General features: G+C 34.1%; 1 protein-coding gene across 1 annotated transcript in view; it reads right to left on the bottom strand.

Moving 5' to 3' along the window:
* LOC123701699 (sodium-dependent noradrenaline transporter-like) overlaps positions 1 to 16,870 on the bottom strand; it is a 34,092-nt gene that overhangs the window by 3,948 nt on the left and 13,274 nt on the right. Inside the window, exons 6-16 of the mRNA XM_045649204.1 lie at positions 16,147 to 16,194; positions 15,601 to 15,684; positions 15,003 to 15,125; positions 8,594 to 8,725; positions 8,300 to 8,362; positions 6,763 to 6,958; positions 5,061 to 5,194; positions 3,287 to 3,426; positions 2,653 to 2,756; positions 1,990 to 2,114; positions 1,523 to 1,635 (exon numbers count right to left, since the gene is read on the bottom strand). Coding sequence (XP_045505160.1) covers positions 1,523 to 1,635; positions 1,990 to 2,114; positions 2,653 to 2,756; positions 3,287 to 3,426; positions 5,061 to 5,194; positions 6,763 to 6,958; positions 8,300 to 8,362; positions 8,594 to 8,725; positions 15,003 to 15,125; positions 15,601 to 15,684; positions 16,147 to 16,194 — 1,262 coding nt within the window. The remainder of the gene's footprint in view (positions 1 to 1,522; positions 1,636 to 1,989; positions 2,115 to 2,652; positions 2,757 to 3,286; positions 3,427 to 5,060; positions 5,195 to 6,762; positions 6,959 to 8,299; positions 8,363 to 8,593; positions 8,726 to 15,002; positions 15,126 to 15,600; positions 15,685 to 16,146; positions 16,195 to 16,870) is intronic.

Raw genomic sequence — 16,870 nt, 5'->3', positions numbered from 1 at the left:
ACAGAAGGCCTCCTCAGTACTTTTTTATGATGTACCAGATACTTCATTTGGCAACAAATTGGAGATATTATCACGCAAATATCTTATCTAAGCTGGTGATTCTAAAAACCCACGCATAAACAAAGAAGACAGTTCCATGCTTCTATATTTCATGTTTTTTGGACTCAGATGTTTAAATTGTGCTTTGTAGTTAACATTGTGGCTATAAATTTAATATGCAATATGCAGGTAATTTTATTGATTCCATAAAATAAAGCCATTAGCCATCTCATTGTCTTCCTACTATTGAACATCAGGTAACACGTTCGGTCTAATGCATCTACTCCGCCTTTTGCTTGAATATAATTATATCATCTTTGCTTTGTACCTCATCGGGAAAAAACTTCTTCTGTGTCACTTTGCTCGACGTCTTCAATTTTCTGGTCCTCTTACTTCACTATCGGTTTCTTCACAGGGACCCTCAACGCTTTGCATAAGAGCGGCTAGTATACAATATTCTTCCAATTTTCTATCCCCAATTGTTTTCTATATTTGCTTCAATATGTATAAAAATAAATTTGTAACATAAGTCACAATATACAGTAATAATAAGCTAAAAAATATTCAAACTACCATAGAAGTCAAAATCTTAAAAGTCACGGTAAAGATAATCATGCGTAATTTTGACTCACGTAGTCGTTATATTTCAAAATCGGTTACACTAACTTTATTGAAACGTATACCATAGGGTAGCTCTCAGTGACTTATGAAATGTCCTATAAGCACAGTTATGGATTCGCGACATTTAAAAAGATACAGCTACATTTCGAAAACGCAGGAGTCATTTTGACGCAGATTATCTTTCTAGGGTTAAATAAAAATTGAAGAAATGGAATGTAGAATTCACTACAATTCTGTACGTTCATGTTGTAATTACTGCCGCTCTCTTCAAAAATTATCTTGAGGCAATTAAGATTTCTTTCAATTTAGTTTGGCAAAAAAAATCAGCGTATGTTTATTTATTTATTTTAAAATTTCCGACTGAGAATACAGAGTACATTTGTCACGTCTAATTTAAGTACATGATCTTCTGCACCTTTAATTATAGGAAATTAAAGCGTTCAAAATGTTAATTCGTCAATTTATTGAAAATATCAGTTTAAAAAAATTGAAGTAATTTAATAACATTAATTACTTATATAGGTAAACCAAAAAAAATATTACAAATACAAATTTAAAATAACAATTATATTCGTCAAATAGCTGTATGTTTATTGTGTTCCAACTTCCAACTTCATCGTTGGTACTGTGAAAAAATAATATTTCTTTTGTGATAAAAATTATATTATTTTATTATTAAGTTAAAACTATTAAATAAGTAGTGTCCACTCACATTAAAATATGAGAAGAAAAAAATTATTTCGTACAAAAAAAATGTGTGCGTGTGCTAGTGTACACACGTAAGAAGTGAAACTTCTTTATGACCTTATTTTTCAAAAAATAATTTACTATATGCACTCTACAGAAAGAGAAATTATCTCACCCCAGAATCCAAACCAAGCATGATAAGCATGAAGAAGAATAGCATCGCCCACAGACTAGCTCCAGGTAATGTTGCCACTGCTTCTGGGTACACTTGGAACACTAGACCAGGACCTGGTAGTAAAAATTAGTAAGAGAACAATTTTCTATTTATATCTCATATGATTTCTAAACAAATGATTTTACATTGCACTGCAGAAAATATAAAAGAAAAAATAAAAGAATAAAATATAAAAGAATACAACAAGTTATATCTAATTCGAATAATAACCATTTCTGTATAATACCATAAAACAGCATAAACATAAATCAATACATTAATAGAACTGGAACTAAAAAAGCTAAGATGCAAACATATAAAGATTTAAAAACCATACTAAAAGAATTCAGAACTGAAACCAAGAACAGTTAGACAGATATAGAAATATAAAATATCAAGATTTAAAACTAGACTAAAATAATTCATACCTTCAGTAGCCACAGAAGAAATAGGAACTCCTTGCTTATGAGACATGAAGCCCAAATACGTGAAGATCACAAAACCGGAGAAAAACGACGTGAAACAGTTGACCAGTGTTGTTATGAGACAGTCCCTGGAAATTAATACGAATTCAATTATTCTTATGCACAAAAAGCATTAATTGAGAAAACTGATAAAAATATAATTTCAAGTACACGAACATATGTCCCCAGAAAAACAATATTATTACGCGTAAACACGCGTCCTACTACTAACATACTGATTTAGTTACGAGCAAATAATGTACGTAGGACGCGTGAAGCTCTGGAAGTATCACTGGAAGTAATCAACGAGACGATGTTGCAATGGTTATTGCAACAACGTCTCGTATTTTCAATATAAAAAAAATGTGTGCGCGTACAAATGTACACAAGAAATAAGGCCATTTCACTTCTTTATTTTTCAAAATATAATTTACTATATTATGCAACTTTACAGAAATACGTCAAATCACGCGTGGTGGAATGAGGGATAAGAAAAAGATGGCGCGTAACGGAAAAATGTCACGCGTAACGAAAAAATGTTACAATACATTTTTTTCCAACCCCGATAAAGAAGTTTCACTTCTTACGTGTGTACACTACTAGTACACGCACACATTTTTTATTTACCTGTAACAGTTATTGTGAAACGTGTTATAACTCGCATAAGACAGATGCACTCCGAACCCGGCGCCTACTGAATAGAAGATTTGTACCGCAGCATCTACCCATACCTGAAATTAATATTTATCACAATTAAATCAATAATTTAATAATGTTTAATCTGGAAAACCTAATAATGATTATGATGATGCTGATGTTAATTATGATAATGATAACTTTAAGTAAGAGTGCGATGATAGTGATTTTGATTGGTAGTCAATAGTATGGGAATATAGCAACAACGAATATGGAAAAAAATCATGATGATCATACAGATGAGTAATACTAAATATAGTACTTACCTAACAAAAAAGATTAGGATAATATTAATAAAGTTAACAACGATCGTGATTTTTCTATCAACAATGATGATGATGTTAATGGTGATTGATTGAGTCTGATGATGGTTATTATAATTTAAATGGAATGTAAAAGATTATGGGATACACAGTTGACAATATTATTAATGATATTGACTATAAGGACGTAGAAAACGTTTCTGTAGGTGATGTTAACAAACAGACTACGATATTATTGTTATAGGTGAAGACATCATGATATTGCTATCGACGATGATGATGATGATGATAAATTCACTCACTTGCGTATCCTTAAGTCTGGTGAGTTCTGGATGCAAATAGTACGCGATACCACGAGCAGCTCCCGGTAGTAATAAACCTCTAGCCAATAAAATTGATAGCACTACATATGGCATTGTTGCTGTCATCCATACCACTTTACCTGAAATTTTTAATTCTATTGCTTAACACGTTCACTGCGGCACAGAAATATCTGTACTTTCCATTACTGCGTTACGGGTCGTTTTAAACCTTGTCCTATACCAGAGATTGTGGCGGCACGAGGCATATTAAACCCCACCGCCCGTAGGAGACCAAAATCGTTTTTTTGGCGCCAAATAAGACAAAGTGTGCGGCTTTTGTCGTGATTATTATTAACAATGAGTTCATTAACCTAAATCTACCGTCGCCCGTGGTTAGATTAGTTAGTTTAGATACTAGGGGTAAAATAAAATGTGGGGTCTGATGTACCCCATAACGCACTGAACAATAGCAGTTTTTCATATAATTTAGTGATGGGAAAAGAAATATCGATTTTATTTAATTGTATTTATTTATCTTATGGATGTTTTTCATTAAAACAGGCCAAACAATAATATTGTTTGCAACCAGTGCATTCTGTGAGAATTTTCTTTACCTTTTTCGGCCTCACGACTTGTTAAGAAGGTGCGGAGTTTTTCGTAACATCCTACACATCTACTCTTCTTTGATCCCTTGAGATGATGTGCCTTGTTTGTTGGCTTGTTGACTTGGGCAAGAGTTAAATTTTGATGAGCCATACACCGATTGCCGGGTGTTTTGGATTTGCCGTTAGTTGATTCAATGAACAAACACACGAATAGTAATCATGATTATCAACCTATTTGAAGAAAGTTACTCAACATGTCACATTCACGTTTCTATTAACGATATTTATTATAACGAGTAGTTAGGATGTTTGAAAATAACCTGTATCCACATTCAAGTCCTTCTTTGTAAAAGCTTCAATAAGTTGTTCCACAAATAGTCTCGAATGCGTTGCACAACACTAACCGCGTGAAGCTAGCTTAGGGTGCGGTACGAGGTGCGTGGTGGTACGAGGTGTTCGCAACCTCGTTCCGCACTGTGTTAGAATTTTTATTTGTTCAGTGCGGCACGAGGTCTAAGAAACCCGGTATTAAGGTCGGTATACCATTGAACTAGGAATCAATAGCACATCTCAGATATATAGATATCACTTTCCTACACTGAACCAGATGGAAGTTATGCCTCCCGCACGACAGAGAAGTTTAAGTTTTTTCCTACCGCTATAACGACGAGACACGGACAGGGTGTTTCAAGCCCTGTTTCGCAGCTAACGTGTTAAGTATTGAATTAAATTTAATTAATAAAATGGGCAAATCCTTAGTAATCTTAGTAATGCTACTAATGCCTTGGATATAAATCGATATCGAAATTGCAAAGAAATAGGTAAAATTTAAAAGTTAATTTAATTAGTTTATTAAGAAAATTTTGTTACTTCAGATATATAAGTGAAGCAGTTTCAATTAAGTTTGCTTTTTATAGTTTACTAGAAAAACTCGCATAGTTCCCCTTACCATGGAATTTCCGGGATAAAACCTACCCTATGTTACTCGTGGATAATGTAGCTTTCGAATGGTGAAAGAATTTTTAAAATCGGTCCAGTAGTTTTGAGCCTATTCATTACAATCAAGCAAACAAACAAAGTTTTCCTCTTTATAATATTAATCGGAATGTTGTAAGCATTGACCTTGACATAATTCGATCAATCCTAAAGAGAATATTTTCTAATCTTACCCGAACTTTTAACTCCTTTGAAAAGCGACAAATATAGTGTGATATAAACAATTCCCAAACATATCGTCAGCTGCCATTTTGGAAAACCCAAATCGTTTAGTCCTTCCGAATTCTGCATTTCGAGTACTGCACGGCTGAAATTTGAGTTTTTCGTGGTTTAGACAATGCACGTTTATAAAACTAATTGAAAATCTTTTAAATTGACAAGTAAATAAGAGTAAATAAAGGCTATCCGACACCAATCTTAGTGAGACAAACACCTCTAGATTACACAGCTCAACAAAAAAACAATTTTTTTTTTGTTGCCCTGGATATTTCTACAGATTTATATATTTCAAGTACCCAGTTTGCGAATGTAATCATTAAAATTATTTAATTGGCTCTAGTTTTTTTTTAATTTGGATTTTCATATATAAAAATTTCTTACGGCCCTTCAGAGTACGGGTTACTAACAAGTGTTTATTTTTAGGTGAATTACGTTTTCTGCACATTTATTCGCTCAGACATAACCCTATTCTATAAAACTGACTGTAGAATATCAGAATAATAAATGGTTTCTGTAAAAAAACATTTTTATGAACAACAATGTTCGGTTTGTATTGAGTTAAAGAAACCCAGTAGCACTTGGTCAGCAAAGTGGATAGGTATACGAAATTCCCTTGATGTTTTTATTAATAGAATTAGACAAAGCAAATTCATTAGGAATAATTAATAAATATGAAAATTTAGGCCTTTGAGGGAATCTAGAAGTATAAGAAAAATACCCGATGGCCCTACAGGACGGGCGTGTCGACAATTGATAAAAAATGAAAATTTAACAAAATTTAATAACTGATGCTGAATGTAAATTATGGAGAGATATAATATTAATTAATTTAAGATTAATTTAAAACACCAAATTATAAAGAAATGGCACAACAGTTGTTTAAAAAACTTCATTATTTTATGAGCAAATACGAGCATAAAGCTACACTTTGCCCACAGTCTCCTGGATAGATATCCAGTAAATCTGCGGAATTTCTGTGAGAAACAGGAAGAACACATCGAAAAAGAAGTAAAAATTATGGAATAATGGTATCAGGGTATATGGGATCGTCACATGATGGCAGATTACTGATGGTCCATAAGAAAACTATTGTGCCAAAATTAACTAAGAAGAGAAGCTTATAAAATCTATTTCCTTGTACTATTTCATAAGTTTTAATGATTTTTCTCTATTTTTATATCCATTTGAATTAATTAAATACTAAAACAAAACAATAAGTAAAACTTTGTAATAAATAAATGATGTAAAACAAATATACCTTCTATTTCATGCTGCGTTTTAGAGTCTAGTAAGAAAATTAGGATAAAAAAAAACTAGAGCCAATCTACCAAAACCATTAATAGTTCATAATCCATCAATCCCTAGAATCTCAGACACAATAGATTTCTATTGTTGTCGTGCCCCGATCGGGGCGCTCGGTGGTCAATGGGATATATAATATGCATTAAATTATTCGAAACCACTTTCACATCCAGGGCAACAAAATCATTGTTGACCAGTGTTATCATTTAAATTTTTTTTTACTGAAGAAAGAAAACCTAAAAATTAGATTTTGAACTTACAAAACTCTGTTAATCTAAAGATATATTGTCCGTCTTTCTGTCTGTTTTAATAGGTACACAATATAAACAAAAATAAGACCACATTCCAACTCACTGAAAGAACTCAGAAGCCGGTGTGAAATGCGACAGTGGTCCTTGGTACATAACGTCCGTTCTATTGATAGTATTGGTAGAATTGGTCGCGTTGTGTCTTGCTGCATCCCAGCACTGGTCCGTGTTCCACGCGTTGTCGCAGTGCAGCCACGGCAGTTCCGAACGCGCAGACGATATGAGGAAGTACAATGCCCACCCTGTGTTGTTTTTTGGCCATTTTATTGATCTATTTATCCCATGTTATTATCCTATCCTACTAATGCTATAAATGAGAAAGTTTGCTAGTATGTTTGTAATATTATGACGTCAGTTCTATTGGTCATGTTGGTCGTGTTAACTAGTATTAAATACTTACGTAATAGTTTGCAAGGATTGATGATATATTATTTTATGATACGAGGAAGTAGAATGCCCACCCTGTGCCATTTTATATTGATATATTCATACGATGTTACTAAGCTATACAAATCCTATCCTACTCATGCTATAAACTGTAAATAAAGTATGCAAGAATGTCTGTTATAATATTATGACGTCAGTTCTATTGGTCGTGTTGATCTTGCCGCGTCCCAGCATTGCTCCATGTTCCACGCGTTGTTTCAGTGAAGAATACAAGGAAGTAGTATGCCCATCCGTTAGCATCATATAAACGTATTATTTGTTCTTTGTAGAAACAATAAAGACACCCATACCACACAAAATAACAGATTTATACTTAGTAGAGTTGAATCAAAAAATGTAACAACTCAGTCAAAAATTAAGCCATCAATTAAACTGTTAATGGAAGACAATCTACTCGATCCAGAAATAATAAATGGAAAGGGGTAAAAAAAAGGGTGATAAAACAATACGACGAGGTTCAACAAAAAATAAACCTGACAAAAACGATTCTTCTGATTATTACTTAAAAATATCTATCTCATTAACTCAATTCGAAATCGAAAACGCTACTCCAAAATTGAGAGGTTTTTAAACCTCTGCAGTTGACGCTGAGATGTGACAGTGACATGGGGACGGAGGGCGTTGAGAGGTGAAGTGAATGGCATGCATTTAGTATGGATTTAGTACTAAACGTGTAAATTGTATTAATATAGATAGAGTAAATATTGTGTATGTTCTTAAATAGACTGTTGTATGTAATGAGTAAGAATGAGTATGAATAATATAATGTATGAGGGTATAATATACATATAATCACGTTATATTAAACAAAAGACTGTCTACAGTATCTAAGAATCAAGTGTTTGATTAACGACCAACCTCACAACATTATAATATATAGGAAAGTATTCGATAGCGCATATTTCGAAGTCAGATATGTTACAATGTAAGAATAGGGTTTAATAAGCAGATCAGTAAATGATAGTTTAATGATGACCATGTTCTTAAAAAAAGACGTCAATGCAAAACACGAAAACATGTTTAAATACTCAATAAATTCCTTCCTCCAAATAAAGTTGAATATCCTTAGTGTTCAATCTATAAAAATCTTAATTTTCTATAAGTACATTAACATAATTAAAGATACCAAGACTCACCAATAATAACATTATAATAAAAGGACACGTAGAAAGCCACCATTACCGCGCAAAAGCCAACTCCTGCAAAGAAAAACATAAGAATCTTCATCCATCAACGTCGTTGCACTTACTGCAAACTCAAATATTTGATTTTTTTTTTTTTTTTTTTTTTTTTTTTTAAAACTTCAAACTAAATTAAGCGATATGATGGGTTATTTACAAACACATTCCTAGCTACATATCCTCGCATATAATGGTGGAAAAGCACGCTTATAGCACAACAATTCACTATATTCAGTACTATACACTTACCCTTAAACAAAGGGCATATTTTCCACAGCGTTATAGGCCCCTGTCGGTTATACTGGCCCAGGATCAGCTCCATATAGAAGAGAGGAACCGCTCCGAAGACCAGCATCAACATGTATGGGATCAGAAACGCGCCTGAAATTATGTAGATTAGGAAATAATATGACCTTTTTAGCAAATTAAAGTCAATAGTTTATTATTTTTGGAAATAAATTAAACCCTTAAATTTTCAACTATACAAACTAGACAAAATTAAACGAGACCAACCGCCTATCTAACGATAAAAGAGAATTTTCATAATCGGTTCACCCAGTCAAAAGTAACTGAGGTAACAAACCCCAAAATAATGCAATCGAAATAAGAAGCTCCTCTTTATTTGAAGCTGTTTGCAATTATTTTTTTAAGGAAGCACGTTAATGTCTCATAATAAGAACATAAATTAAATAATAATGTATCAATTATTATTGTAGAAATAACTAGTTGACTACCTATATGGTGAAGAAATGCCAGTCCAATGTTACGTTTTCATTTTTACGATAGTAAATAGTCGTTTTACATATCACCATTTTTCTGGCGCTTGTATAAACTCAATGGAGTTGAAACACATTATGATAGGATAGTAGATAGACCCTATAAGCGTGGAAAGTGGCATTTTCTATACCACTTCTTACTTTGATGGAAAATTACTAATGTCCGTATCGGGAAGAATTTATATGCCCAAAATAAGATGCAGAATAAAATTTTATCATACTTAAGTAATTCTTTGGACACTATTGGTTACCAGATTTTATTGACTTTTTCTTGTTACATAGGTCTACATTATTAAAGTTCATTTAATAATACTAACAAACAAGGAATCTATTTTATATTTTCCGTGTGTTCATATAAACATACGTAAGGGAACAAGAGGGTGATCACTCGTGTGTCGCTCCAACCGTGACAACTGACAACCCAAAGTAATCATTATTCAATAGGCAATCTTTATATTGTGATGTTTACATTAATAAATAAACGTTGTTTATCATTAAGACCAGTGGCAGTAACTGCAGAATGCAATATGTATTAAAAAAAATCTATATATCCTTGGGAGTATAATTCAAATATTTTGAAGAATTTAATATTCTTGTAATTAAATTAGTTACATAAAAATAATAGTTTTAATTCTATCCATTCGAACATATTCGTTAATTATATCTGGGGGCACGGCAGTGCCCCCGCCAAGTCGAGCAAAAAAAAAGCGGCACGGCCGTACCATCCTTTTCTCGAAGCAATTCGGGCCTTTTTCGACCCCCTATAATTCGGTTGTGGATAAAGCAAGAAACCTGAATCTTCAGTAACTAATCCGGCATTGTATAAACACGGAATATTTAAAATTTCAGTCAATTTGAACCAGTAGTTTAAGAATGACAACTTGTTAAAGTTTCTGAATTTTGTCACTCACTGACTCACCGATCATCAAAAGTCCAAGGCACTTCTAGCAGACTTAGAAGCTTCATATTTGGAATACATATAGAGTTTAGTGTCTTAATCATGGGAAAACTTAAATATTTTGTAATTTCGGTCCAGTTTTCCAAATACACCAACTGCATCAATAACTTTGTAATCCCATATAAATATATGGGATTACAAAGTTATTTATGCAGTTGGTGGTTGGTGGTGGTTATAAATTTAATAGGTGTAGATAGGTATACCTACCATATGAGGCAAGGGAGGGGGTATAGTGTGGGTAAGGGTGTGTTTAGCCCATGAAACTGAACAACATTATTACTTGTAAATTACATGGATCTCACAACTTTTGACGGTAGAAAGACTGAGCTGCGAGACTTGGGTTTTTTACAGGATGTTTTTGATGGGATCTCACTTCTTTTTGTAGAGCCTTTCTTTTTGATACCATCTACTTCTAACGAATTTTGTTAAAGGTCTTATGATATTTTCTTATTTTTATATGTAGTCTTCCTCTTTTTCTTTTCCGGTACTACTTCTTGAGCTTCAGCCACAGTTTTTCTCAAAGCCCACTCCCTGTCTCTATGGGCTTTTCTCGGAGGCTTTGATGTCTCAATTTTTGACGAGTCTGGACGGTAAATACTTCTTAATCTGTTGTATTCACAAATTGATGCTTCCTGCGCTTTAATACTTCCAAAGTCGACATTAATGAGATGTAAACCGCCCAGACTTGTAACTCTCGAAAGTGCCACGTAAGCTTGACCGGATGTGAACACTGCAGAACCTATATCCATCAGCGCATTACTTAGGCTTAGGCCCTGACTTTTATGTATAGTTATAGCATATCACCCTATCACTATCATTACAAGACCAAACTAAACTATGGCCATGCGTTTTAACATCCCCAAAGACAGCTTTTCCTGTATTGTCAATTTTGATAGCTTTGTCCTGGTTATGTAATAAACTGTAAGGTTGGCCTGCGTAATATGGCTCTTGATTACTTCTATGTTTTGATTTTCCAATAAAACATTCGAATTTGTCATTTAAAGAACTATCTGAAGGGCAAGAATTTAGTTTTTCGAACGATACTTTAAATTTATCTTTTAATTTATCAATAGTTTTATTAAAGTTTCCTAAAGTTTGCTGCCTGTTATGGAGTACCCATTTAATTAGTTTCTCCGCTTCTAATCTGTCCTTAATTTTATTTGTTAGCGCTTGAGTAATTTTTTCTATATTTTTTAGTTGAGATTGTAATTTTTTGTTTGATCTTTTCCTTTGGACAGCTTCACGGTTAACATCGGGGTGGGAAATAGTGTAACGTAACACCGCTTCTCGATTAACTTCAGGATGAGAAGCAGTGTAACGCGACACTGCTTTTCGGTGAACTTCTGGGTGAGAAGCAGTGTAACGCGCTACAGCTGCTCTGTTAACATCCGGACATGAAGCACTGTAACGAGCTAATGTCTCCTTACGTTTTTCGGGGTTGTTCTGGCGGTAACGAGCCGCCGCTTCTTTAAGTTGTTGAGAACGGGAGAGCGACGAAGTTTTAGGTCTTCCTATAACCCTTTTAGGTCTTCCCCCCTTTTTAGGCAAGTTTGTATTATTTTTATCCTTATTATCATCATTCGGAGGCACTTCTGGAAGGAGCACTTCAAAATGGCCGCCTAAGTAACTACCAGAAAATCGTAAACGTTTCACCGGATTTCCATAATCACCACCGAATGATCCTCTCAAAAGGCCGTTTTCGTAAACCTCGAAAGCGTACGGATACAAAGCTGCGGCAGCCATAAGTTCAGACACGGAGCCATAGGTAGTTGTTTTTACCATTGCCGTCGAGTACAGGTCGGCGTCAATGTAGGGGTCTCCGTACTCGTCACACGTATACACTTTGAACTCGTCCCAATGCGCTACCACATACTCCACTATAGCAAGTCTAATCTCATACGACGACTCAGTATTCCCATACATAGAGAATGACAAAGAATGAAATAGACACGAACCATCACCAGGTAGGTATACGGACAATCCGGTGTGGGCATGGATGGTCATTCACATACAGTATTTCCGAATCCATTAAAATAAAATAAAATAAAATAAATTGCGACTACTAGTACTGGTAGATATGCAAGATGTAAGAATACAATTAATACTTAAACGTAACTTTGGTCTCGTTATTTCGACCGACACTATTAAGTAATTATATTTGAATACTAAGGTATTTATGTAAGTTCCTTAAAATTAACCAAACAACATCCCAATCGTAAGCAAATAATATCAGTAAACTAATGAGCAAGCCTTTTAGTCGTAAATGTAATTTATCAATCGAAATTATAAATGAAAATCGCAAACTTATAGGTTAGGTTTCGAGGCACATCCGAACAGCATGAGGGCGCTCGCACGTAGGTATGCGTGCGGCTGCCGCTCGCTCGAAGGCATTCACATTTCATTGTTCTGTCATTTTGGCGTATATTTTGCTTGTCAGTCATAGAGTAAAATAGAGGCCAGTCTGTCTGTAAGGAGGCTAGTCGCGCCAACAATTTATATATAACAGATTTAAATTATAATATATTGTTTTATTAGATTTTCGTACTTCAAGACATGTCCAATCATGTGTTTTTCATTACGTCGACCATTTTACAAGTAATAATGTTGTTCAGTTTCATGGGCTAAACACACCCTTACCCACACTATACCCCCTCCCTTGCCTCATATGGTAGGTATACCTATCTACACCTATTAAATTTATAACCACCACCAACCACCAACTGCATAAATAACTTTGTAATCCCATATATTTATATGGGATTACAAAGTTATTGATGCAGTTGGTGTATTTGGAAAACTGGACCGAAATTACAAAATATTTAAGTTTTCCCATGATTAAGACACTAAACTCTATATGTATTCCAAATATGAAGCTTCTAAGTCTGCTAGAAGTGCCTTGGACTTTTGATGATCGGTGAGTCAGTGAGTGACAAAATTCAGAAACTTTAACAAGTTGTCATTCTTAAACTACTGGTTCAAATTGACTGAAATTTTAAATATTCCGTGTTTATACAATGCCGGATTAGTTACTGAAGATTCAGGTTTCTTGCTTTATCCACAACCGAATTATAGGGGGTCGAAAAAGGCCCGAATTGCTTCGAGAAAAGGATGGTACGGCCGTGCCGCTTTTTTTTTGCTCGACTTGGCGGGGGCACTGCCGTGCCCCCAGATGATCAGTGTATGCAAAACTAGAAGCCCTTTCGCGCTTAGTATAATACCAATAGTGGGACATCCTGTATATATACTCACCGGCACGGAATCTTGGCCACTTACAAATTTGCCGATAAAAAATGTTTGAAGTGCTTTTCACGATTTTTTTGTATACAGATATGTAACATATTATTTCTTTAATTTTATGTCAAGAAATCATTAAGTTTGAGAATAATCTTTTACCACTTTTTAAGAGTTAGTCGAAATTTGTGATTTGTGCGGTTAAGCCGAAGTTACGAATTGTTCGTTTTAAACTTTTTTCGATATCGGTTATGCTGTTTTAAGATATTGTTATTGTTGTGCTGTAGTCAATGATCATAACAAACAATAAAAAATGCCGTTAGCATCCCAACAGCCTGCACAGGCCATCACAATATTAGACCAAAGACTGCCACAACATAAAGTACCTAATGTACAGTAAGTACGACGTTCAGCTATGCACTATGCATGGAAAAGATAGCAGGAGACTGGCAGCTACACGTGCAGACCAGGAAGTGGAAACGTGAGGTGCACATCAGCTCGAGAAGACCGGTTTATTGGTCAAGAGATACTCAGAAATGGCTTTCTGAAAGTTTTTGACATACGCCACCGGCTCCAAAACACCAGGACAATAAATTTGGGTGAGCAATCAGTGAGAAGACTAATGAAGGAAGTTAATTTGAATATTTGCAGACCAGCACGCCGTACAGAACTCCTCAGAAATCACAGAGAAGCAGGTCTTCGTTTTGCGCGAGAACATGAAAACTGGACCCACAGCCAGTGCGCTCGTGTGGTGTTCACAGATGAGTGACGAGGCACTTTACGAGCTTCTGATAGCCAAGAGTCAGTATAGCAGAGACGATAAGAGAGGTTTTCATCCATCACCACAACTCAAACGGTGATTTTCCATGGAGAGTCAATAATGGTATAGGGAGGTATAAGTTTGGATGCTCGTGTGGTGTTATTTATCGTAAGTAATGACTTAAATTTGATCAGGTACGTCGAGGAAATTCTCCAAAAACATGTTCAGCCCTATAACAGGTTTATCAGTGAAGAAAGATTGCTACTAATACACTTTAACGCACGTCCGCATGTCGTACGAAGCGTATAAGAGTACCTTCAAGTGGTTATTATTGAAAAATTGGAGTGGCCAGCTCGTAGCTCGGATCTTAATCCAATAGAACACATCTGGAACATGCTTAAAAGAAACATAAAATTCGATTCCAACCCACCACCAATGTAAGATGAGCTTAGAAATACAGCTAGGGCCGTTTGGTACACTATAGCTCAAGTGGACATCAAAAATGTATTCTAGAGTATGCCAGAAAGGATGTAAGCAGTGATTCAGGCAAGAGAAGGAAACACCCAGTAATAAAAGATTGAATTTTTTTTATGGAAACGCTTTTTTCTAATTTTTGTGATTTTTTAAAGAAATCATTTAAAATTCACAGGAAAAGCGTAAATTCTTGTTTAATTCATATCTACGCTGTAGAACTTCTTATAAACTTCCAATTATTACTAAAAGTTTGTAAACACATTACATTAACTAGTGTTGATTAAATTTTTATTGAATTTTGTAGTAGAAAAGAAATAGTGTAATTTTTCGCAGAAATTTGAAGTGGCCAAGATTCCGTGCCGGTGAGTGTAGATGGTATTAACAAAGGCTTAGTATACTTGCTATTTTTCCAACATTTTATTCATACTACTGCATATCTATATTCTAATAGATACTTACCACCCCCATTCCTATAGCACAGATAAGGAAACCGCCAAACGTTAGCCAAGTCCACAGCAAAACCAATGATGGAAAGAAGAAAATCAGCTCCAGTACCCCAAGTTTCTCTGCCGTCGTCTGGTGCTAAATGTATTTAAATAATGTTTTTTTATTTATTTTTTATATAGAACTAGATGAATAAAACAAAATCATTTGGTATTATAATATTTTTTAGATAGAGCTTAATGATTGTAATAATTACTATAGTTGTGTTATTTGTCATCAATTTTTATTAGCTCGATTCTCTTATTTGATTGAATAGCTCGCAACCGTCTCCTTATGGAAAAAGTAAATTCTCAACAAATATTTATTAATCATTCAATGAATGCGCTATAGTATTCAACAATGCCGAGCGCTCTGTTCAAAGGGCTAAGTTAATCCGCTAACTAGTTGGACGTTGAGTAACGCTTGTTAAATCAACGTTTAGCCTAGTCATTCAATTGAATATCTTCATACAATTGAATGCGATTCAGATGACAGCGACATATACTTACGATATACATTATACACATTTAAAACATTCACTCTATTGCAATTGAAGCGAATTAAAGAAACTTACCATCTTTTACATTATTTTTGCTTATCTTTTTGGGTTTCGTTTCGCTGAAGTATCCTTCTTCCTCTATTTGTATTTTAGGCTCTTCTAAAAACAATACGATGTTTAAAATATTTCATGTTATATTTATTATTAAATAGAAAAATAATGTATTACAATTTAATTATAAGAACAAGAAACTATTTCAACAAGTGATAACTGCGTTAAAAACAACCGACTTCAAACTTGCACTTGCAAAATTTACAAATACCTACAGACAAAAATGCTCATAAAATAAAAACTACTGGGCCTATCCGAATAAAATTTTTATGGGACCAATTCGACACCATCCCGCATCGAACAAAAAAAGAATCACGTAAATCGGTTCAGAAACCTCGGAGTAATCGGTGTACATACATAAAAAAAAAAAAAAAAAAAATATACCGGCCGAATTGATAACCTCCTCCTTTTTTTTGAAGTCGGTTAATAATAAATACGTATCTATTCCTAGAAGGAAATAATTGTCTAGAATATAGAATTAAACTAAATATTATCATCAATTTTACTTACTTTTATAACAAGAAAGCGTAACAACAGATCCTTTCGCTGATTTATGATCTAAAACAAGAAGTATTCAATGAATTTATGAAGAAACATACAAATAAAGAAACCCTTAATAGAAGGTATAATTTTTTTATTGGTTTGTGGTTCGCTACATTAGGATAATCACCACATAATAACCGTTCAGTGTGAAAAATAGACAAAAAAAAGTATTCCAGAGCGGAGCCAGGGCTAATACTTAGTTAATAAAAATAATAAAAAAATTATATACATAGTGATCTCAGACTAGCCATTACGATTTAAAAGACAAAATTAAATTACCCTTTCATAAACCGTAAGAGCAGAGAAATGCTTCGGAAACGACAATTAGCAGACGACTTTCACATTCTTTAAATGTCTCATATATTGTACTCATAACTTAACAATCTCCAATGAAAATGCGCTTTATATATTAAAGTAAAGATACGAACAATATTAATACACAATTTAAATAGTTCAAAGGGTAACAAAAATGGGAAGAAAACAATAAATTGTCTTTATATGAAGTGTATAAGCTCTCTACATATTCTACTTTATAAAAGTCCTCTGATTGAAACATAAACACGTTTTCAATTAACAAGAAAACATCACAGCTTATATTTGTTCCCATTACGGGAGTCGGGAATACGTGTCTCCTATGACGATTAAGACCAAAAACTTTTTTTTTGTGTGGTGTCTCTCAATGTTAGCCAGA

Source organism: Colias croceus, chromosome 22, assembly GCF_905220415.1.
Source record: "Colias croceus chromosome 22, ilColCroc2.1".
Lineage (NCBI taxonomy): Eukaryota > Metazoa > Arthropoda > Insecta > Lepidoptera > Pieridae > Colias > Colias croceus.
This window is presented reverse-complemented; position numbering and strand designations above follow the sequence as displayed.